Raw genomic sequence first — 23,853 nt, forward strand, 5'->3', positions numbered from 1 at the left:
ATTTTAAGACACAATAAGGCTTTAAAAATCAGAAGCGTGTTATAATTGGTGTGTTTTATGTCATAGAATAAAAAGTGAAAATATTTAGAGGTTTTGTTTACCACAGACCTTATGTCGGGTGATTTAACAAAAACCCATTCAAAAAACCCATACGTTGGAGCGATGGAACCGGAAGTCCTAAAATGCTAACTCGCTTCTGGGTTTTGAATACAAAAATACGAATGATCATCTCTGAGCCTCCCTATACACCAGGCAGACAAGCATTAAAGTGATAAGCAATTATGCAGTTGAAGAAAAAAAGCAATCAGAAGCCACATAATTTAAATAGGTACGTAATTTATGACAGAATGTTCATTTTTGGGTGAACTATCCCTTTAATACCAATACCAGTGTAGGCCTGTTAATTGCATATGGATTTTTAAGTTGTTTTTGTAATTGCAAATAAATTAATGTTTACATTTTCTTACATTTAATTTTTTTATTCAGTTCGTAGTCTCTATGATTTTATTTGTATATCAAAAGTTCCTTGAAAACATTGTGCACATCATCAAAATATAACACTGAAGAACAAATTTGGCAGTTAATTGAAAGACTGCAAGCTAATGTTAATTACGTCTGATGTTCCCATTGTCACGTGATACAAATTTCACATCATTAGAATCATCTTTCCACTGGCTCCAGGACTGTTGATGATGTCCTCATGAGCTTGTGCAGCTTTATCAAGTGTATATACTGGACCAATGACAGGTTTTAACCAGCCTGCCTCCATTCCTGCAAACAGGGCGGCTGCACACTCAGATGTTTCTTCCTGTGAAAAGAAGTATTAGTTAAACCTGAATTACTGAAAAGGTTTTCAACAAGAGCATTATATTCACAGAAGTGGAGACTTTTACTCCATATGCTCTCATACTGACTGCAGATAAAAATGCAGTGTCAGGAAGCCTTATGTACTGTACCTTAGTTGCATAGAACAAAGCCACGCCAATGATGCTTGACTCCTTGATCATGGTGTCTCTGGGGTTGATCTCAACAGGACCCCTACATCCAACAATCTTAAAGAAAAACATGCTTTAAACATAACTGAACTAGTGCTAATAATGTGCTAAAACACAAGACACTCACAATCACTCTGCCACCAAAGTCCAGCAGCTGTAGGTCATTGCTGAGGTTGACATTGGACAACATCTCGATGATGATATTCGCACCTTGATGGTCAGTAGCTGCCTAAAAACAAAAATAACCATAGTCAAACAGTAACTTGAAGTATATATATATATATATATATATATATATATATATATATAAACTACAACAAAAGTGAATCGAAACCTTAATTTTCTCCAGGTAGTCTTTGTCTCTGTGGTTGAAAGCAAGATGGGCTCCGTTGCTGAGGACCAGCTGCATCCCCTCTGGTGTCCCTGCTGTACCTAGCACCTTAAGTCCAAATGCTCGAGCAATCTGACATGCTGCAATGCCTACCTATGAGAACATGCAAAATACATGATCAGTGTGAACTGGATAGATTTGAAAAGAAGGTATTCAAAGAATGTCATACATCCTACCCCACCACTGGCTCCATGGATAAATACAGTCTCTCCAGCTTTGGCATGAGCCCTGTTTACAACAAAAGCAGATGGCATACTATTTAAAACATTTTTGGTGTATTTACTATTATCCTATACTGTATATTGTATAGTATGTATAGTGTCCCTATAGCTCAAAGTGTATTTTTATAGATTAAGTGCTCACAATGTATACCTTAAATGCTATGTTAATTGTTTTATATACTGTCAAGGAATGCATAAAATAAATAAAAATGTGATTAAAAAATATAAATGGTAAATAATAAATCTGCAGTAAATCTCAATAAAAACATCAAGTGCCATATCCATGCAACAAAGTGTAAAAGAACGCAACAAACGTTATATCGTACTTATGAAATAACGCCCGGTATGCTGTGAAATATGGGATTCCGATTGCTGCACCCTGTTTAAAATCCAGCGAATCTGAAAGTTTGTGAACAGCATCCTCTGAGGCAACAGTGTACTCAAGGTATCCTCCTGTCACAGTGCCTGTGGTGAAGACTCTGTCACCTGCCTGAGAAAACACAAGTCATGTCAATCCATACAAAGTAAACAAGCCACATTATGTGGTCAGTGTGCAAGAAGGATAACAATCTGACAAATAAAATCACAGCACTCGTAGGAGGCGAACACCTTCCCCGACAGCTTCAATCACACCAGACACGTCTGATCCAGGAGTATAGGGCAACTTGGGCTTTCGGGCGTATGATCCAGAGCGGATGTATGTCTCCACTGGGTTCACGCCACATGCATGGACTCGAATCAGAACCTATAACAGCAGACATACCCGTTTACACAGCTTTTAGAAAAACAACAAGGTAAAAATGATTATTGTCATCCAAAGGAAGTTCTCATAAGGTAAAACATTACCTGCTTCTGTCCAGGACTTGGCACAGGTAGATCTGTGCAAAGTTTTAAAACTGAAGGGGCTCCAAACTCTGACACTCTGATGGCCCTCATTAATTTTAATGTGGCCATGTTGACTCGAGCTCTACAAAACACGTGGATTGACAAGGCTGAATAAACTTTGGCTGCTGGAATCTGCTCTGTAGTAAACAAATAAATTAGGACGAACCGAAATTATGTAAACCGAGCATTCTTATACAATATATTACGGTATATATTAGATAAAGGTAAACATATGCATTGTGTTGCAGTTGTAACAAACTCAACACGCCATAAAATAAGGTACATTACACAGTTCACGGTCACCGTCCGCGCAGGTTGCACTTGCAGCTGACTGAAGTCGCTCTTCGCTTCCGTACGGAATGAATATTGGCAGGTTTCGGCCACCGTACCAGACGACCGTATACTCAAAATATTACATCCACACATTATGAAACATGCGGCACGGCGAATTTATCAGACACGCTTATTTTAAAAATCAGATTAAATTCATAGGTTAAATATAATATGCGATTATTCGAAAGTAATATCGATAGACACTAAACATAATAAATCAACAGTCTTTAAAATGGAAGGCGATACGTTTCAGCAATGGAAGAATCAATGTCTTAATAAGAGTGATTTCAGTAAGAAGGGGAGTGTTGATGAAGACATTTCTCATATCGTCTCTTTTATTAACAGCCATGATAAATACTTTACTACAAGCTCCTGTTCCGGAAGAATTATACTTTTTGATGGGGTAAGATTGAGAAACTTGTTCATGAAGTATTCACATGGGACTCGTTCTACACAATATGGAAGGAGTTCCCATGTACTGTGTGATCTTGCTTGGCTGCCTTTAATAAATACAAAAGCAGAATGTTATCATCATTGTCATGTAACGTTAGCCATTTTAAGCATAAACCTGCCAAACCTGTTTTTTTTATAATAATAGGAAACATAACTGCTGTCCAAAATCTGATTGTTATTGTTTGTGTATATTATGCAATAACATGGGTCTAAGGTTTCAGATTGCCCTGATGTGCAAAAACAAAACTGTTCCTGGTTATTTGTTACCCACCACAAGTGTCAAGGAGAAGATGTGGTAAGAAACACATAGTCAGCATTGGAGATTTATTGAAAATGTGCATTGATAATGGATTTTAAACTGTTTGAAACAGGTCACAGGTTTGGCGAAGTCTGTTGGAGAAGCCACATTTAAATTTGAGCCATTTGTACTCCATGTTCAGTGTAAACACCTTGCAGATGCACAACTACTGGTGAGTGTCACATTGGATTAGAATGAAACTTTCCATGTAGGAGTTTTGACAAATAAATGGATTTTCATGGCTTTCTTTTCAGCACAAGGTTGCAATAAACTCTGGCTTCAGGAATTCTGGAATAACTGTGGGAAAGAAAGGAAAGATAATCATGGTAGGGCATTTCAAGAACATGTAACTCCTTATTAACAAACTGCTGTTTGTTTTGCATGTTAAAGATGCATCAGTGCTATTCTTAAGGTCTGAAATAACTTGGAAATGTATTTGTGTACGTAGGCAGTGCGCAGCACACATTGTCTTGAGGTTCCTCTCAGCCACAGGGGTAAAGTTCTTGTGAATGATGAGTACCTTGATTTCCTTGTTGGAGTTGCTAACCAGAAGTTGGAAGAAAATCTTAAGAGAATAGAAAGGTATGCTGTCAAAGGTAGTCTTGGCTGTGTGTTTCTTGTTTGCTTATGATTATATATGTAAATAATATACAATATATACAGAATCTAAAAGTCTTGACCATTAGGGAAGATCTTTTTTGCGTTGAAATGTAATATTCTTCTTTTAAATGACTGATTGTATTAGTTATATTACAATTTGATTTAGTAGAGTTAAACCAATTAATTTATAATTAGAGAATTTCTTAGTGATTTTGCTTTAATGTGAGCAGACTCCTCAAGTTTGAGCACAACCAGCATGATCTGATGTGCCAAAGTTGTTAACATGTCACGAATTTGCTTACATTTGATCTATGGTCTAAAAATAGTGATGAATCTTAAATATTTCTTGATTTTACGCAGTCATGTCATATTTATTTTTAACAGATTCGATGAGTGCTTACTGGCTGCTCTGCAACCTCAAGAAGAGAAATGTAGTTTACTGGAGGACATGGACAAGAAACCAGTGTACAGGCGAAGGAGGAAACGGATACAGGACAGTTCTGAGACAGACTGTGACAGCCAAAGTGTCAATGAACAAAATGAAAGCAATCAGGAAGAAACTGACTGGAATCTAATGCTGTTATCATAGGCAATCTTCCCTTTCATCATCTGATCATCATTTTTGGGATTTTTAGCTCCAGATTTCCTCAACAATGCACATGTGGTTTCAAGAACTAGCCTATTTAAATATTTGTAAATATTGGCAACAAAATTTTCTTAATAATAACAAAACAAAACGGAAACATACTAAAAAACCCACATCCTCTCTGAAAACCTTCACACTTGCTTCTTGAACAGCTAGCAGCTATCTCGCATGCTCTTAGTGAATCTGCTTCAGTTTAACATTCCATAACATCAAAAGCTTTTTTGCCTGTGCATTAAATAGTCCAGTGTTGCTTTTCTCTGCAAAGAAGGAATTAACCATGTTTTTCATGTCTGACAATCCATTTGTCAGGCATCTTTGTGAAAATTCGATGTGGTTTGGAGCCCATTACCTCTGGATTAGTTGGCATTACTGTCTGGGCCTAGTCCTGCAACGGCTCATTTGGGTGACTTGCCTCATTAACAGTCCCGTCTCTGCCATGTGGATCTGCTTCATTCTGGTTATGATTACTCTTTTTCATTAAAGACTTTTGTGCTTTAAATAAAGATAAGCTATAAAGCATACATTATGTGGTTTCATGACATATTGAATAAGAGTTTTTGTAATGTTACATACACCAGTAGATGGGGTTAATGCACCTTTAAAAACGTCACTAACTGTTTGCCACAACTGTTTCTGCAGTTCAATAATCAGTTAAAATGATATAATTGAAAAAGTATCAATTAAGTGTGTATAAACTTTTGTAACATCAGGATATAAACAGGACTGTCAAATGATTGTTTAGTATTACTTTTATTAAGTGACATTCTTTACCAAGGCGTATTAAAGGTTTATCTTTTTTACAGTAAACTATAGGCATAATTTAGTAATCTTATTTTACATAAGAGTCATGAAAATGTATGTTATTTTCTAAACGTGAGTCAATCAGTCGAGTTACCAGAAAAACGTGAAATGACGCGAAACACTAAAGCGTGATCTCAGCTGTCGGATTGTTAGTGACCCACATACACCAGTAGATGGGGTTAATACACCTTTAAAAACATCACTAACTGTTTGCGACAACTGTTTCTGCAGTTCAATAATCTGTATTTATTGTTATTGGCAAATAAACCAGAGTAATTACACGCTAAATAGCCTACTTGTAATTCTTTAAAACAAAACTTAAATCCACATCGTGATGGAATGATTATGTAGCCTACTTCGATTTTTTTTGTAGATATTGCATAATTTAAAAATATTACTCAAATTGTATTCAATTTAAATGTAGTTAAATTTAGTTTAGGTTATATTTTAATCGATATGCAAGATTTACAGTATATAAAATAATATCGCAAATAGGCCTATAAAACGCCTATTAAAGATTACTACAAAATTATTGCTATTTTTGTTTTAGGCTGTATGAAGTTTAATTTTGAATTAAGACTGAATGAATGAATTTAAATACTGAATAAACTGTGAGTCACTAAGCTGAACACATTACACTTTACGACTAAAACCACGAGCCACCTTCAGACACACTGTGCATGCACTCATATTGTTGCAGCATCAAAAGTGGCATTCAGATCCAAGTTAACCACAAATGCACCTTTCGCCAAGCAAATGGCTCCTAATGATAATCTTAAAATAACATCAATTAGCCAGCTGAAAGACAAAGGAATTATTAGAAATCTCTCATAATTATAGACATTAAGGGTGAGGGGGAAGGAGGGGCGCTTGATTGACAAGTTAAATTGAAGGGGCATTAAAGTGAGTGAGAGGGTGTGCTGGCAGGGCACGAGCACTGCCGCAATCAGAGGTGAATTGGGGGCTTTTGTACCCGCTTGATTGTCAAGTGGCCCATTTCTGCCTCTGATTAGACCCGCTTGATTTAGCGGCTGCCCGTCCTCGGGTCTCCCTGCGCAATCAAACTGCGCGTCCTCGGGTCTCCCTGCGCAATCACACTGCCTCTTACTGTCACTCCAGGCCCGCTGATTTCCCAAAGAAAAAAAAACAGCTCAACCCCTGTGTCCTCTGCAACTATACAATCACTCACTCGTTTATTCATTATTATTATTATTTTTACCTTAGAAAAGGTCATTGTTTAATAAATGAACATTTCAAATGAAAGTAGCCTATAAAGAGAATAACGGATAAGGGCTAAAATAGATGCATAGGCCTAGGCCTATGTCTGGAGCTAGAATTGTAGATATTAAAATACTGATGAACTATTTCGTCTGCTGACTAAGCTGGAAAGATGTTCTATCAGGTCTTGTAGTCGAGATTTAGAATCAATTCTATTCGTTTGTTTACATTTTAACACCAGTTAAAAACCAGTTTATCTTTACATCGCCTAATATATAGATTTAAGGTTACATCATTGGTGACCAAATTAAAAAGTAAAATAATATAAATCTAATCAAATCATATTTAAATTGGAAGAATTATTTAAACTTTAAAATGTAGCTTTTTAAACCGATGAAAATCTTTGTTTAAAGTCAGCTGATTAAAGAAAAAATTGCCGAACATTTCAATTGATACGAGTCGTTTATTGTCGTATTAGATATTTTTGGAAGGGAAATTATTTAATAAAGCAAATATCACTGTGAAGAATGTTTAAGTTGACCATAAAATATTATTCATATTTTAACCTTATTTCTATTTTATATAATAGCCTATGGTTCGTTGTAGTGTTTAAATGGTTTAAATAAATAAAAAAATGCCGTTACTTTGATATTATTTTCTAAGCAGTGTATCTAAATCCAATGTATCTTTTCGGTTACAAATCACTAAAGATCAATGCAGTTCTAATGAAATGCTCTAACGAAAGAACTGCTTTATTGATTACTAACTCTATATAGCAAGGAGGGGATATTTATGCGATTGCAGACATATCTACTGTATATTCTAAATAGTATAATTTTTCTAATAAATAAAAAGTTGTTGCATGTATTAAATCAGTTTTATTTTCGCAATACCATGTGGTATCGTTTTAAATCAGATCTATTCTGAAAGTATATCAGGATTTTGTGGAAGTATCTTTCTTTATTCAAATCTTATCTCTTATTTTTTCTAAGCAAAATTAGTGGTCTGATCTTTCAGTAATTTGATGAGACCTCCATGTTTTGTTTTTAGCTCCTAACTGCTGTCCCTTATTCTATGATTCCTATCATTATGAAGGCATGATGTGGGCTGACAAGATTATGATGGGTCAGACCCTCCAGAATAAAAAGTGACTCACCAATGTTTTTGTCTGCAGTTGCCCTTTTTATCAAAACTGTGGTTTCTGCTAAAATACAGCAAGTTTCCTTACTGACAAGAAACTGATGGAGGAGAAGCCAAAATTGACGCTGCATGCCCAGTTTGAACTTCTAATTCTAATTTTAATACAAACACCCTCATCACACCATGCTTTCATATATTTTGTTTTACATGTTTTTTTTCTAGATCTGTTTATTCTTTGCATTTGTGGAGATGAATGACATCAGCACATGTCCCTGCAGTCTATGACGATCTCTATGAACATTCTTGTGCTGTTCATTTTCATTGCAGTATATCTGCTGGAATAGCTGGTCTAAATTGGTAGACCAGATGGTCAAACTGGTTTTTAGAACACGGTGGCTGGTCGGTTATGAACAACTTGGTTACTAGTTTGGATCAATTAGAAACAAGCTACCAGCCTAAACTGGATTCTAGCAGTGTCCTCTGTAGGAAGTACATTTCTCATTCTGGCTTATAACAGCTGACATTCACATATCGATTACATATGCAGACGTGGTGGCCCTTTCCATCTCCCATCTTACAGCACAATTGCCAGTGGTAGAACCCCATTAAAGTTATGTCTGTAAAATGAGGTCCAAACAGGCAGGGTCCCACGAGAATTAAAATGATGAATTAGAACGCACAGATTTGGAAGATTGATTCGAGTCTTTTTCATCTCCGGCACTCGATTACATTCAGACAGCCCTGTGTTCCGAAAATCTCTGAACATGCAACTGTACCCCATCGGAAAGAAAAATAAACAGTTGCACACAGGGTACTGTATCATTATCACAACAAAGGCTGGAGGAGGGAGCTTCTGAAATACGAGGACAGAAACATCTGGGGCGCGTTAATCAACCGGTGAATGACGGATGAGTTTTATTCGGCCTAACGACAGATACAAGGCGGGCCTCTTATGTGACGCGCGATAATGACATCATCTGACTAAAGCGTAAGGCCTGTCTAGAGTTTGTATCATGTTAAACCGAGCTCACTGATGTGGCGAAACAGGTTCCTGTTTTAATTCTCATACATGCAAATGAATAACTCGGGATATAAAGATACAGTTTTTGAGATCTGTAAGAATTTACCATTGAAAAGATCCTGTTTTAGTTTTTGTAGAATTATTCAACTTATTGTAAACAGATTTTAATGTTATAGAGTGAAATAATAATGAAATACTTATAATATAAAATGAACATATTAAAGATGTACACTTGTACAGATTTTGTACAGACTTGTACAAAATATATTGATGACTCATCTTCCACTACACAGTTTTTTGTGATTTCTTAGGATTGTATAAAAGTTTCCAGTAAATATTTCTCTAACCTGCACTGTAACTTCTCAGCTCCTCTCATCCTCTTTCTTGGTGTATGTGTGTGTCTACGTTTCACAGTACTCATCTGGTACCTGCAGCCCCCGCAGGCCTTATGGGGGTCGACCCCTCCTGTGCCCCAGTGATGTGTGGCGTGCTGCCTGCCGCTCGCTGGTGGGCCGGCTGTAATTTATGTGATCCCCTGTAATTTCCTGCTACTTTCTGAAGTGGTGGTGGGGCGGAGACAGCAGAGGAGGTTGAAGGACCCTTCCCTGTTTGACCTCTCTCAACTTCACGCATCACTCTGAAGGAAATAATTACACGGGAAGTAAAGAAAGAAATGAAAGGAAAAAAGAGCGAAATAGAGCATCGAGGGCCATAAACATCTCCTGACCTGACCGGTTTCACTTTAGAGGTAGAGCACCCTAAAGAGGTCAAAGGTCAAGACGGGCAGCCGTTGTCAATTAGTAAATGTATATTCGCATTCAAACAAAGTGCATGTTGTGACATCCATCGAAATCGGCTATAATACAGTCCAGGACTAATTTTTGAAGCAGCACACTGGGACTGACCTTAAAGGGATAGTTCACCCAAAAATGAAAATTCTGTCATTGTTTACTCCCACTCATGTCATTTCAAACCTGAATGACTTTCCTTCTTCCGCAGAACACAAAAGAAGATATTTTGAAGAATGTTGGTAACCGAACAATGGTGGTTTGAAATGACAAGAGGGTAAGTAAATGATGACAGAATGTTCATTTTTGGGTGAACTATCCTTTAATATTGGTTGAATATATTTAAGAAACTGCACAGAAAGCAGACAATTGGTTTTATTCATTTATTTATTTTTATTTTGTGAGGTAAAATCTAATATCCAGTTCTTATAATGTATTGTAAAAAAAATGCTGAATTAAATAAATATTTTAAAATATCATCAATATTACCATAAAAAATACACTGTCAGTAAATCAGATTATTTAATTCTAAAAACATTTTTATAAAAACTCAAACCAACTACAATGTGAATTAGCTGTAGTACTCAGATTCAGATGAAAAACGGAATCTATTTGAACAGAGAACAGAATCTTAGCTCAAAAGCTTGGGTATATCTTTATTCTCCAAAGCAAACAGCTCAGTTCCATTTTTCTCTCAAAATCTTAAAGGATTATGATGCTTACTTAAATTGTATACATATACTTAGCTCTTCAAACCGTGAAAGTATATAAAACAACAACCATTCAATGGGATTTTTAAATGTTTTCTTTCCTGACATACACAGGTGATGGAGGTGGATGAATGGAATGCATTGTGAGCTAATCAAGTGTGATTGGAACAGAACTGAGAGATTGCCTGCTGTTATACTGTACATAAACAAGCTCTGCCATCAGGCCCTCATCAATTGCTAATGTATTCTTAATCAGCAGTCTAACCACACTTTGATTTCATTGCACATGACAAAAAATGATTAGTAGTAGTTGAAACGAGTCTGATCAGTCTATCAGGACGTCCTTTAAAAACAACAGATGCAGATTGCTAAACAGAATAATAATGTTCTTACTTCTGCCACTGACGTGTTGCCTTTTTGGGAATCCAGAAATGTAACCAATTGTCTATTTAAAGCCAGCAAATTCGTGCATGCCGTGCACTCTGTGACTGCTTCAATCTTTCAGTGTTCAAAGCTTTGCATTGAAGTCTTTTAATTTTAAGAGTTGAAATGTGTCATTTTTAATGTCAAAATACATCACAGCTTAAAATATGGAGACATTCATTGGTGTTAACTTATCCACATTATAAATTCGAATCTAGAAAATATTCATTAACTAACTAGTATTAACTATCAATTTACATTGACCTTGAAATGTCAAATGGCTTTTCAAACAAGAATATTTACAGCCCTAGCAAGGAATTAATGCTGGTTTACACAGTAATCCTCCTCTTTAAGGGCATATGTATTGTGCTTAGATGTTATAATGATACCATTTAAAAAGATTGAATGGGGATTTTAGACATCTGTTGTACTAACACCACAAACTTCCTCCCACAGCTGTAAGCACTGCCCGCACCACCACCATCACGGGATATAACAAAACATTGCTACAGACCTGTGTTGTTGCACCCAAAGCTAATCTGATTGGCCCTTCTCCGTTGTTGGACATTTCGGTGGTTGTCCTACATGGGAGCTGCATCAAAGAAGCCACAGCGGAGTGCCATGTTTTCAGATGGGACCTGTGATAACAGCCATTCATCTTCATTGGCTGGAACAAGCCTTGGAGTGATCAAGGCACGCTAGGCCCTTTTATACCTCATATCTGTGGGGAGGGCAAGACCAAACGATATGGAAAATCCTTCATGTCAGTGCAGGTTTCTGAAAACAGCCCTAAGATTGTGTGGCACACCGGTCAATCCGGGAGCACTCGCGTGATACTAGTTGAGTGAGTGAGTGAGTGAGTGAGTGAGTGAGAGAGTGTGTGTGTGTGTGTGTGTGTGTGTGTGTTTGTTTGTTTGTTTGTGTGTGTGTGGTGGGGCTGTGTGAATTGCTTTACTGCTGAAATTGACTGTGCATAAACATCCCAATGGCGTGATGTCCTCACGCTCTGGGTATGATGTTTTCATGTAAGTGTGGTTAGGACTGCTTTATGTTGAACATTTTGAACCTATTTTTTAGGCAGGCTAAAATACTCAATAGTGTCCAAGATAAACTGCTGTTTTTCCATATAGTTAGTCAAAGGAAACTAGTCACAGTTGGTTACTGTTTACTTTTATTGTATGAAAAAGAGCAGCTTGGACATTCTGCTAAATTACTTTTGGAACAATACTGGAACAACAAAAGGGAAATAAAAGGGTGAACTAGGGGTTGACAATAATTAAATTACATTTTTAAAGTTCTGTAATTTTTTATTCACTCTTTAAAATCTATAATATGACTCTTTCTTCTGTGGAACTCAAAAGAGGATATTTTGAGAAACATGTGTTCATACAATGGAAGTCAATGAGGTCTAATATTGTTGGGTTACCAGGATTCTTCAAAATATCTTCTTTTGTGTTCTGCAGAAGAAAGTCATACAGGTTTGTAATGACATGAGGATGAGTAAATGATGAAATAATTTTCATTTTTGGCTAAACTATCACTTTAATAGACACAATGGTTACAGTCGCTCTTTTATCTATACTCACACATATTTCCTTTCCTGTGGCTCAGTGGTTAGAGCCCAAGGTCATGGGTTCGAACCCAGGGGATTGCATATAGTCAGAAACAAATGTATAATACAATGCAATGTAAGTCGCTTTGGATAAAAGCGTCTGCCAAATGCATAAATGTAAATTTTTAATGTGATTCATTGGCCAAAAAAGAAAAAACACAAAATAAGAAATTCAACTTCATAGATATTGGAATAATATCTTTTTCATTAATTAATTTGGCCACGATGATCCATTATGACAGCCCTAAGGTGAACTTTTCCCTTAAATGTATTCATGTGCAAACATTTACATGCAATGCAGAAATGTATATCAAAAACCCACATTTTAAATGACATATCTGCTCATATCTGCTTCTTTTTGTTGCTCTTTAAATGAACCGAGACATCAAGACACTTCAATTTTAAACACTTTGCAAGTGCCAACATCAAAACATAAATCTTCCTCTAATCTTTCCAAAAGGATTCTATTCTTGTAAACACTCCAAAAGAAGAGTGTTGATGGGTTCAGGATTTCAAAGCATTTTTTGTTATTTCAGGATACTTGACAAAATGCTCTAAGAGGAAAAGAAAAAACTTGAACACACATTAAACGAAAAGTGCGTTGACACATTTTTCATGCTGCAAACTTTAATCTTCTGCAGTCCCTTTTAAGAAAGGCTTATTTGTTTATCGTGCAGTTCCATATCTGCACCCGTTTTCCGTCAGTATCAAATAGTACTCTTTAAAGTCTTTGATGTGGGCATGATTTGGCACAATATCACTCTCTTCCCTCTGCAGTCAGGCTAACCTTTGACGTATCTTTTGACGTTCAGATATTTTTGAGACAGACGACTTCAGAATAATATTTTGGTATTTTTTATCCTGTTTTACATTGACCCGTCCTAGCAGCCCTCAAGTCATGCTTTCAGGCACGCAATTGGCGGAAATTGGTAAATAACAGGTGGTAAGTGATGGGCTATTTTTAGCCCTGTAAATGGTCTAAACAAACCAAAATAATAGGGTTAACATCCGGGTTAGTCACAGATATTGCTCCTGCGCTATGGACACAGAGACAAAAGGGTCAGTAAGCAGGGAAGGAGACAGAAACGCCATTCGGAAGTCTTTGTATTATTCAGGCTTTGTGTTTTTATAGCTGTACAATGACTAACTTTTCTGAATAATAATGACATCAGCCGGTCCAGCATCATTGTATTTCAGAGATAAAACTGATTTCATATCTGACATCATTTTTCATTAAAGTCAGTAAGTGGGGAAAAAATCCTGCATTGATTTAAGTAACTAAAAACCACGATAACAGCATGATTACATCACTAAAATGTGTGTTCCTATGACATTTAGGCCAGCTGTTACTACACCACAAGTGCGAGTATTTTTCAACATTACACACTTTTTTTTTTAATTTTCATAATTGCATTTATGCATTTGACACATCAATCTATACACATTTCACATATATGTGTTCTCTCTGAAACTTCCATGCCATTTCTCTCCCATGCAGTTAAACTGCAATACAAATTGATGAGTTGTGCTATAAAAACAACTTCCACCAAGAACACAAAATATGACAGTAATGTTGGTTCCTATCCAGTTAAATCCATCCTGTGTACTGCAGCTGGAGGGAAGGCTGAGAAGAACTAGGGTTTATTAAAGGATCAATATGAAAAGTGCTGCATGGGCTTTTTACTCCCTAATCACCAGGAGAAGCTCACAGGCTCGCCGGAGGAAGGCCCCTCTTGTTCTGATTGTCAATTTGGGGCTATTATTTGTTTGATGAGGCCCCCTGATATGATGCTTGCTCCTGGACAATCAGAGCTGAGCTGGAGGCGGCAGGCACACCAACGCCACAGGAGGAGTGGAGCATCATTCTGATTGAGACAACTTGAAGGAACGGACAACATGTGGTGTGAAACGCTGAGGAGTTTAATGGAATTCAAGAAATGATTAGGGGAATTCAAAGAGAGATTTACATCCACATTACATAGAAATTGAGTCCAAATGAAATTTATATCAATATTGAAATTTATATAAAATATATCTATAGGTACAATTTATTGTACTTTACTATTATACTTTCAAACTTCATATATTAAGTTGGCCCTTAAATTCTACGACCTACAGCATTGATTAAATTGCCCAGTCTTGTCTATTATTTTTCCTCAGCATTCACGTTATGGAATTTTAAACTGTCAGAATACTTTGTTTTGTGAAAACACTGATGGAGTGTAATGGGTGTGTGCAGTTGACCCGTGCTGTGTTTAATCTAATGACAGGTGTGCGGGGGGAATGTGAAGAAAAGAAAGGAATTGTTTCATTCTGTACCCGATCTACCTGGGTCACACTTCATTTCTTATGTAAAGCAATTCAGCATGTATGTACACTTTGACACACACGCTCTGACATGCCTATAACCACATGTTTTTTATTTACCTTTACCTTTGTTGACACAGAAAGTGTGAATTGTAACAACACGCTACATAATGGGTCTGGAGACTATACTGCAGAGATTTGGGTTAAAAATAAAAGTTTCTTTTATGGTTTTTTTTGTGTGTGTAATCATTTGAAATGGTTTTGAAAAAGATCACAAAATAATTCCTTTTAAGAATCTCAATGAGATTAGAGATCAGATTAAGAGTTACGTGTAGCTAAATCTTGTGAATCTTAAATTTTGTTTCTTCAGAAAGATGTGTACTTATACTAAATCGCAACAATTTCTGTATTTTTTCAGCAGGATAACATTTACCTTAAAGTTATGCATGTGGCATACTTTTATTGAAAAGCAGCTTACAGTGGATTCAGACATTTTATGTCACGAATTGGCAGAGCGTGGAGAGAAGAGAACCCAAGCGCAGGCAGGCAGTGAAGGGGTTAAACACATGACTTTATTATAACAAAAACAGAAACAAATACCCTCGATGGGGGAAAAAACTAAACTAAGAAATCTGTAAAAAACAAAACAAAGACTTCCCACGTGGGGGCAAAATGAAAAGACAGGAACAACTAAAACAAAAACTAGAAAACCACGACCAAAAACATAATAGGGGAAACCAAGGGCAAGGCGATGTACTCACAGCAAGACGACACAACATACGAGGTACACAGTACAATCCACAAGCACAGGACAAAGGAACAAGAGGGTATATATAGGCAAGACAAACGAGGGATAACGACACAGGGCAGGTGTGGGTAATGAAACACTCAGGGAAGGATAACAAGGAAACGAGATGGCGAGAACAGAGACAAGACACTGGAGAGAACGTATATTATTGTCAAAAGAACAATAATATGTTTCTCTCCACACCAAACAAAAGACCTTGTCATGGCTCTACTACAAGACCAAGAAAAACATGACTAAATGAAGCAGAGCCATGACATTTTAACAGTAGTGAATACCCCGAGAATCAAACCCATGACCTTGGCCTTGCTAGCATGCAATACTAGTACATGAAAATCAACACGGTTTCAGCATGTACAAAAAAATTCTAAGTGGTTTGTGATAATCACTAGTACATATTGCAAGACACTAGCCTATTTTAAAAAAAGGTACACATTAGATCTTTCCAACATGTTTGTCACAGTTACATCCTAATGATGAGAAATAAGTACAGTTCAGGTATAATTTACTGTCATTTCCTATTGCTGTCCCTCTATTAGTTTAAATAATCACCAGCGTTTATTTACAGGATCGAGCCCTCAGACTTTACCATGTATAACCCAATGGGGCATAAAATGATTCTCTTTGTAATGTCATTTAATCTCCCCCAGTGAGTCGTTGTCTAAAAGAAATGGTTACTAGCTGAGGAAATCTGCTGTTATCTGGTTCAGTCTGTCTGCCGATCTGTCAACACTCGCCACAGACGCAGTTTCATATAGGCACACCCAAGACATCCCCCGAGTCAGCGGGGCCTATCTTTATATTCTGAAAATAAGGGTTGTATGTATGTTTGTGTAATCTGCAATCTGCTCATAACATAAAATATGTCTGCGCTGTTGTGGCGGCATTGAAGAAACCAGCTCGGGAACCGCTAGACTTGACTAAATGAGTCTTGTAAGCGTAACTTACGTTGTAAAAAGTTTCCTGATAGCTAAAACTTTTTTGACAGTCTAAAATAGTTCAAACTAATCTTTTCACTTGACATTGACATTCACGTTCAGGTTAAGTTTTTTGATGTTTGTAATAAAAATGACTCTGTTAAGAGGGTCTGCCTAAGTTTGAACAGAAGGTGACAAAACCCTGGAGAGGAACGATTACTTTCTGACATGCAAACAGTCGATTTAGGAGCTGCTGCCACGTTCAGGCTGAGGCATGCCATCGTCTGCACAAACTATTTTGACAGATGGCGGTTCATGATAAACAGGCCTCTTTTTTCGTTACGAGGTAAGTAATTCTCACAGCTCGTAGCTGGTTTTGCCATAAATATCTCTTGTGTATTCACGGGATCCCTTTTTTGAGACAACATGCGTGGTCACTTCATGTCTAGGTGGAGTAGTTGAAGTGGTTAATGCATTAGTTACTTTAAAGGCCCATTCTTTCAACCACTCCCATACCAGAACCATTCTTACATTTTCTCTACCTATTGTACATGTGCATTTCAAGTCTGCCAGTACATCTAAAAGACTGACACTACCGACTCAGTCCACAGTGTTTGAAATTTAAAGGTCCAGTGTTTGAAATTTAGCGGCATCTAGTGGTGAGGTTGCAAATTGCAACCATCGGCTCACTCCAACCATCCCCCCTACCTTTCGAAGCACTATGGTGGCCGACACAGAACTAAGATGTTTACGTCGTGTTTTCATTTCTTTGTCGAAGGAGACAAGGTATTTACAAAATGCGCCCTGTAGAGCAGTTTGTCCGTTTAGGGCTACTGTAGAAACAACATGGTGAATTCCATACATATGTAGATAGAAATAGCTCATTCTAAGGTAATAAAAACATAATGCTTCATTATGTAAGGTCTTTATAATGTACACTTCTGAAGACATAATTATGTATTATATTGCATTTCTGTCAATAGATCCTCAAAAAATGACACACTGGAGTTTTAACTCAACTACTGGTCAGAGCATCAGCCACTTCTCGGTGTGAATCCCCAGCGGTGCAGTTCACGACTGGACCAGACTAGAAAAGTGGCCTGTCTGTTAGGAAAACACAGCGTGTGTAAAAAGGCTTCCTGCCGAGAGTTTAGACACCATGTAATTTATGCTCAGCACTGACCATGATTTTTAATCTGAAAACCACCTCTTTCGCTCCACTTAAGTTTTAAAACCGACTGCCGTATAAAAATACAACACCAGTTGTTTACTGGTGGTCAGGCTGGACCTAAAGAGATTGTTGATCTATATTTAAGGGGGTGTCTGAAGGCACGGGTCTAGGTCCCGGGCTGTCGGTGTAAGGGGCGGGTGGGGGTGTGCGTACACATGTCAGATGTCACCAGGGTTCTGAAGGGGAGATCACCCCCCCACCCCCTTCCCCAAGCTGTTTATGTAGGCCTGGCAGGATTTCCTGCTACATGATGAAATAATTAGAGGCCCAGCGTGAGAGGGCATTGCCATGCCTGAAGTCAGGAGAGCCGATAGAAGGGGGAGGCCAAGTCGGATCGTTTCGATTTCTGAAAGATTGGTTTCCCTCCTCTCAGGAGCCTATTTATGCACCGTATTTATCTTTAGCTGCTGGTGTGATTTTTAATTTTTTTTAAGCTATTCACCCAGAAATGGTCGTTCACTATGCTACTGACCCTGATCTTTATCACCTACCCTCGGGGAGGACAAATTTCTTGGCAGCTTTAGCATTAAATTATTCCAAAAAGGCACAAAGACGCTTGTCATTCGAATATATGTGCTTTGTAAAACACAGTGAACCACAAAATTACAAAAATGAACCTCGTTCAACAGCTGTTTGCAGGTTAATTTACTATTTATTTATTTTGCAATTATTAAAACATCCCAAAGGTTACATGTATTTGAGTAAATTGGAATAAATAAACGTGAGTATTGTGTTCAAACGCAAATGCACGCTCGTTTTTTTTATCTTTCAGGGGAGAATTCTTGCTTAACGTCAAACAGGGTGAAGGGAACACTGGAGTGAATATCCAGAATTTGTGGATGTTTGTGTGCCCAGTGTATTATTTTAGTATTGTTATATGATATCATAAACCACATATGGTTGAAAACTATTCACCATTGTGGGGACCAGTATGAAAATACATCCGACATCTACGTCAACACAGTACTGGGAAAAAACTCTTGCTTGGAAAGATATGTGTGTGTGGTGATGTCATGCGTTTGGTGTGCATACAGCTGCAGTGAGGTGAGGAGGCTGCTGGGACAGGTGCAGGGCTTTAGCTCTCAGCGTCTCTGTTGTCATAGCTGAAATAATTGAATAGATCACTGTCACCGCGGCTGCTTCACGCCTGCCTTCTACTCAAAAGCTGCCTTCCTCACTCACTTGTTTCTTTTTCACACCTTTACACAAGGATGTCAAAGAGCAAGAGAATGCAGAACACATCTAGGTACACTTATAGAAAAGTGTGTAAATGGAGTTTTTCTTGCATGTATGGTGAGCTCTTTTCAAATACAGCTCCCAAATGTAAGGAATGAAACACCTTTTGAATGTATGGCATGTGCAATGGGATAAGCGTTTGTTGTGTCTATTTTTCATTTAGTTTTATACAGATGCTGACTGCATCACATGTTAAGCTCTCAATTTTCTTTTCATAAATGTTAAGGCAACCATGGTAACAGAGAAACACAGCATGAAAAAAATTAGATTACTATCTCTCTGACAGTTCAGAGAAAAATAAATTGCAGAACAAATATTATACAGCTTTAGATTTTGATAGAAAATTTTAACAGAAATGTAATAATGGTTATATAATGGATAAATGGATATTCTATAACTGGAATAGGAAAATTACAGAAAAACAAAGTGACAAAGTAAAGCATTATTATTTTAAAGCATTATTATTTTATTTAAAAGTGACTGTATTAATATACATTGCAAATATTGAGATTGCTAGCAGTGCAAAGTGATGTCAAAAATCCTAAAAGATTTTTCAAGGTCTAAACGTTTGAAAAACCTAGAAAAAAGATTAAAATAAAGTTATTTTACAAAAATGATTTTACTTCTTGTATCTGACATTTTTATCTACATCAATTCACAGTGAATTTGGTTTCTCCTTGACAGTCTTTTGTGTGATGCTCCCATACACTTAATCTGTTTAAAACGCCAGATTGCACTCTCATTTATAAATATATCAATGAAATGATTTGGAAAATTAAATGTTTCTTGAAATGTGTCCTAGCACATTACCTATTTTAAGAAGGTTTGGGATTCTTATGTGTATTGTTATTATTAAAGTTTTATTTATACAGTACGGTACATCCTGTACTGGACTGTTTATTATACAAGACAACAAAAATTACAATACCAACTGAAAAATCAACTTTTATCTCATATTTTCCTCCTTCTAAAAATACAAAAAGACACAAATGAGTCAAATGCTGACACATAGAAAAGAGCACTAAAAAATATAGAGTCATTAAATTTATGTTTGATAGCACTTTTTTTAATATATATTTAAGGAAGTATATGAGAAATCACTTATACTTATACCTCTCTTTGCTGTGGCTAATCTCAGATTGGAACATTGTTAACATCGCTTATTGCTCCCTGAACTCTCTGTAAATCTCTTTGGATTAAACCGTCTGCTAAATGACTACATGTAAACATCTTCCGAATCTGAAAGTCGCCTCTAAATTTAAATCATGCGACCTTACTTTAATCATATGAGAAAAATATGAGGAGCAGGAGACTCTATTTGCTCTCCATTCATTCTCATTGCTGTCTACGGCAAAAAGTCAAACAAGGATAGATGCTTGTTTCATTTTAGCAAGGACTTCCAATAATAAAACATTCACAAAGTCTGTGTGTGTCTATCAAAGAAAGTGTATAAATGTTTACTACCACATAAACACTCTGAAGGACGAGCTCTCACGATTATTAAAACATCACCCGTAACTGCGTCCCATCAATGAGACGAGACAGAGGGTCGCTCAACGTGTCCTTAACATCCACATATTTGTATAGCACTGGGCTGAGGTCAGTTTTACCTGCTGATCTGCCCACCAACAGTCCCAGGCACTCTCTCTCACTCATCACGGCTGTAATCAGAGCACTCCCCTGACTCTGACTGTGGCAGACGCTATGCTGAATGAGGGCCAGTGGTACACAGGCAAAGACAAATCACTACCAGATGAGAGCGGGGGGGCTTTACACTGTGCATTTCCTTTCTTTTTTCCCTAAGAGGGGGGGCTAAGTGCCCTGCCAGGTTTTAAGCACCCTGCCAGAGTTACAAAGACATAAACCCCACAGATCATAGTGAGAGTATATTAATACACGCTGACTTAACCGTCTGATGTCACAGACACAAGCGAAACCTAACAGGGGGTAAAAAGATGTGTAAAAAGGTCAATTTCAATCAAACACCCTATTCAGATGTATGATTTGTTCTGTTTCAAATCTGAAAATAAAAGATTTTCAGAGGTTACTGGAACCACTCTGAAATCAACGGCGAAGTTCACTTGAGGGTTAAAAGGTCGGCTAGAGCGTTAAATATTAATAAATCATAGAGGAATGCACATCTCATTGTTGATTCAAATGAGTTCAAGTTCAATCCAAGCTGTAACTGAGTACATGTTGCTTTTCCAGAGAGGTTTCAATGGATTCATTTCTCAATGCAAAGTACATTGAGTTTGAAGAAAAGATGAAAAGAGTTTTGGCCCAAATGGTCCTGCATCCAGCCTTTCTTCTGGATTCTTTCCATTCACATATTGCAGGTTGTCTCAAGAGACAGTAGATCTATGGTGGTCTGATGGTTTTGGGGTTCATGTTTTAGCCCCATTGTTACAATCCACCTTTTACAATGACTTCAAAGCCTTAGACGGCATTCGCCTGTCAGGACTGAAGCTTGGCCACAGAAGGTCTGTCAAAGCTTTTTGGAGGGATTTTTAATTTCTTCTGAAAGGCTTACATTCAAAGTAAGATTTTTTTCAAATCTATCACATTGAACTTTACAAACACATTAATCATGCAATAGGAAGTCTTTCATACAATCTTAAACGCAGCTGTTCGGCTGATCCCAAATCCTTCATTAGTGCCTGTTATTTTGAGTTTTGACGTGAACTGGAAAAAACATCTAATATAATACAGTATATATTTGTGATTTGTATAAGTGTTGTACTTCTCAAACCTCGTATCTCCTCCATGTTTTTATTTTTTGCCAGAAATCGTTATTATAAGTCACACTTCATGTTTGTCACACAGTCGCGTCATGTTTTGCAAATATCTAAAACCATAACCAATGAAAAGTAAAAAGTGCTAGTCAACTTTGTCAACACAGTATTTCATCATTGTAAAAGTACTGTTTTTTCCATTTCCTGAAAAACTTTTTGGACGTAAGGTTTCAGAAGGACGGCAACGTTATCAAAAAACATACACTGTCAGAACATTCTGTTTAATGACCATCAATATAGAAAAATGCTGTTTGCCCCCAGACTGGCATACAGTAGTTCTGCCATCTACCAGAAGGGGCTTAGTGAACTAACCGGCCAAACCCAATGATGTTGACATAAACCACATCCTAATACTATTTACAAGGTCATTCAGAACCACACCACTTTGTACCGGAAGTGAGTCACCCCTCCTTTGTGGCGACAAGACAAAGCATTTGGATGGAGCCGAAAGTTGCAGGGGAGACAGAGAGACAACAGACACTTAAATGTATATGTTTTGGGTATAACTTCCCTGTCGTGGTCATGTTGTAAATCTCTGTTTCCTGTGCTCTGCATGATAGCAGAGGCTCGGAGCCCCCTAGCTGCATGGGGAACTGTCATCGGGTCCATTTCCTCAGCTACAAGAGCATCTGAGGACTGCACTCCGTTGACTCGCAACCATCACAAAGATGTCGATGGAAACTACAATGCCAATTTTATCTGGAATGGGACATCAATGACCAGACACAATGAGGGTTGAACCCTCTTATCTGTATTTGCAGATACGGTATAAAATGCAAACATGAAAATAAACAACAGGATAACATGTTAAAAGATGAAACTAAAAAGTTCTGCATTATTTTTGGGTCACTGATCATATTTAAACATAATCAAATATTTTCAATTGACAATACAAACAAATTCTCAAAATATAAAATAAATGATTTTAATTCAACTTAATGATTTGATGTAAGGAGGCGGATATTAATTATTTTAATAAATAGGAAGAGGTCAAACAGAAACTATTTCAATGATATTGCAGGAAATGGTTTAAGTCAGACATTCCGGTGTTAACAAACATGATGAATGATCCTTGCAATGTTTTGGACTACCATTAAAGTCACGATGCACAGTTGCTTCAGTACATTTCCCCTACCACTACTGTTTTATGCACAGTATTGTTTTCCCCTCAGTGTCTGGAGACTCAATGGGCTGTCGTACATCTGCCAAAGGGGGTTTCTTTTTCTGCGCTGGCCATAGCTGCACTGCCAGCAGAACTGGTGAGGAAACATGACCACAGCGCTCCCGATCAACCTGTCAGACCCCATTTACTCAAAGTCTAGGAGCTCTGAGACCCCTCACCTCCTAGACCCTCAGTGTCACGTTACAGCACACAATACCCCCCCGCCCCCCACTTTCATCTGATCTTAACTTCATGAATGAAAGTCAATGAATAAAACAACGGCATTTAAAGACTAATGAATGAAGCTGGATGTGTTTCTTTTTTTGGCACTTCTTTTTTGTTTTTCTCTTTTCTTTTTGCATTGCAGGGGAAAAATATAAGGCTGTCTTCAAGATTAAAAGTTCAGGATGATAAGGGAGATGTACTATTCACAAAACAAATTTTGAGATTGGCATTACAATAAATTTATTTGGATAAAATTAATAAAATTAATAATAAAAATAATTTGTATCAGTTGTATCCATATATATCTCCTGACAACTTCAGACAATCTTCCACCTGTTTCAAGACAGAGATAGAGGTTCTAAGTTTTCGGTAAAGGTCTTTTTTAGAGATTTTTCTGTGAGTGTGCCTATCAATTTTGAAGAGATATTGCCATGAAAAGAGAATCTGACTCGTGGAATGCAACAATAAGATGAGCGATAAGGCTTGCTCCGACAAAAGTGGCTGCAAATGGCTATCCATTTTACAATGAGACTCCCCATGTATCTGTTCTTACATGAAACCATTCATGCATCTGGGCATTTATTGTGAAAAACGGCGTAGCTTGTCCAATACAACTGAAAAATCATATAACAATGCAAGCAAG

At 37.3% G+C, this 23,853-nt stretch overlaps 2 protein-coding genes across 5 annotated transcripts; one reads left to right on the forward strand and one right to left on the reverse strand.

The window, feature by feature from the left end:
* Nucleotides 1-249: 249 nt before the first annotated feature.
* Nucleotides 250-2,918, reverse strand: cryz (crystallin, zeta (quinone reductase)). Of its 4 annotated transcripts, none has more exons than XM_057334884.1 (9): nucleotides 2,781-2,918; nucleotides 2,454-2,624; nucleotides 2,200-2,352; nucleotides 1,934-2,097; nucleotides 1,563-1,614; nucleotides 1,330-1,479; nucleotides 1,123-1,224; nucleotides 957-1,052; nucleotides 250-808 (listed from the first exon to the last, which is right to left on the reverse strand). In XM_057334884.1, the coding sequence occupies exons 1-9, from the start codon at nucleotides 2,916-2,918 to the stop codon at nucleotides 647-649; spliced, it is 1,188 nt and encodes a 395-aa protein (XP_057190867.1). In that variant the 3' UTR covers nucleotides 250-646. The 4 variants fall into 4 exon arrangements, with proteins under 4 accessions (XP_057190867.1, XP_057190869.1, XP_057190868.1 ...); XM_057334886.1 differs by having other exon boundaries at nucleotides 2,454-2,629; nucleotides 2,781-2,845; XM_057334888.1 differs by having other exon boundaries at nucleotides 251-808; nucleotides 2,454-2,574; nucleotides 2,781-2,878.
* tyw3 (tRNA-yW synthesizing protein 3 homolog (S. cerevisiae)) lies at nucleotides 2,909-5,919 on the forward strand. Its single transcript, XM_057334889.1, has 6 exons — nucleotides 2,909-3,228; nucleotides 3,493-3,573; nucleotides 3,650-3,748; nucleotides 3,831-3,902; nucleotides 4,025-4,158; nucleotides 4,561-5,919. Exons 1-6 carry the CDS (start codon nucleotides 3,058-3,060, stop codon nucleotides 4,763-4,765), a joined length of 762 nt encoding a protein of 253 aa, XP_057190872.1. The 5' UTR covers nucleotides 2,909-3,057; the 3' UTR covers nucleotides 4,766-5,919.
* Nucleotides 5,920-23,853: the final 17,934 nt, after the last annotated feature.

The sequence above is a fragment of the Triplophysa rosa genome, linkage group LG5, assembly GCF_024868665.1.
Source record: "Triplophysa rosa linkage group LG5, Trosa_1v2, whole genome shotgun sequence".
NCBI classification, from domain to species: Eukaryota; Metazoa; Chordata; class Actinopteri; order Cypriniformes; family Nemacheilidae; genus Triplophysa; species Triplophysa rosa.

What these genes read in the sequence shown, in the direction of transcription:
- cryz (XM_057334884.1), bottom strand. Translation starts at nt 2,918, where the DNA reads ATGTGTGGATGTAATATTTTGAGTATACGGTCGTCTGGTACGGTGGCC. An exon ending in AAGGTGTTCGCCTCCTACGA is followed by an intron (nt 2,098 to 2,199) that starts GTGCTGTGATTT and finishes GTGTTTTCTCAG; the next exon opens with GCAGGTGACAGAGTCTTCAC. An exon ending in ACTACCTGGAGAAAATTAAG is followed by an intron (nt 1,225 to 1,329) that starts GTTTCGATTCAC and finishes TTTTGTTTTTAG; the next exon opens with GCAGCTACTGACCATCAAGG.
- tyw3 (XM_057334889.1), top strand. Translation starts at nt 3,058, where the DNA reads ATGGAAGGCGATACGTTTCAGCAATGGAAGAATCAATGTCTTAATAAG. An exon ending in AGTGTCAAGGAGAAGATGTG is followed by an intron (nt 3,574 to 3,649) that starts GTAAGAAACACA and finishes TGTTTGAAACAG; the next exon opens with GTCACAGGTTTGGCGAAGTC. An exon ending in AATCTTAAGAGAATAGAAAG is followed by an intron (nt 4,159 to 4,560) that starts GTATGCTGTCAA and finishes TATTTTTAACAG; the next exon opens with ATTCGATGAGTGCTTACTGG.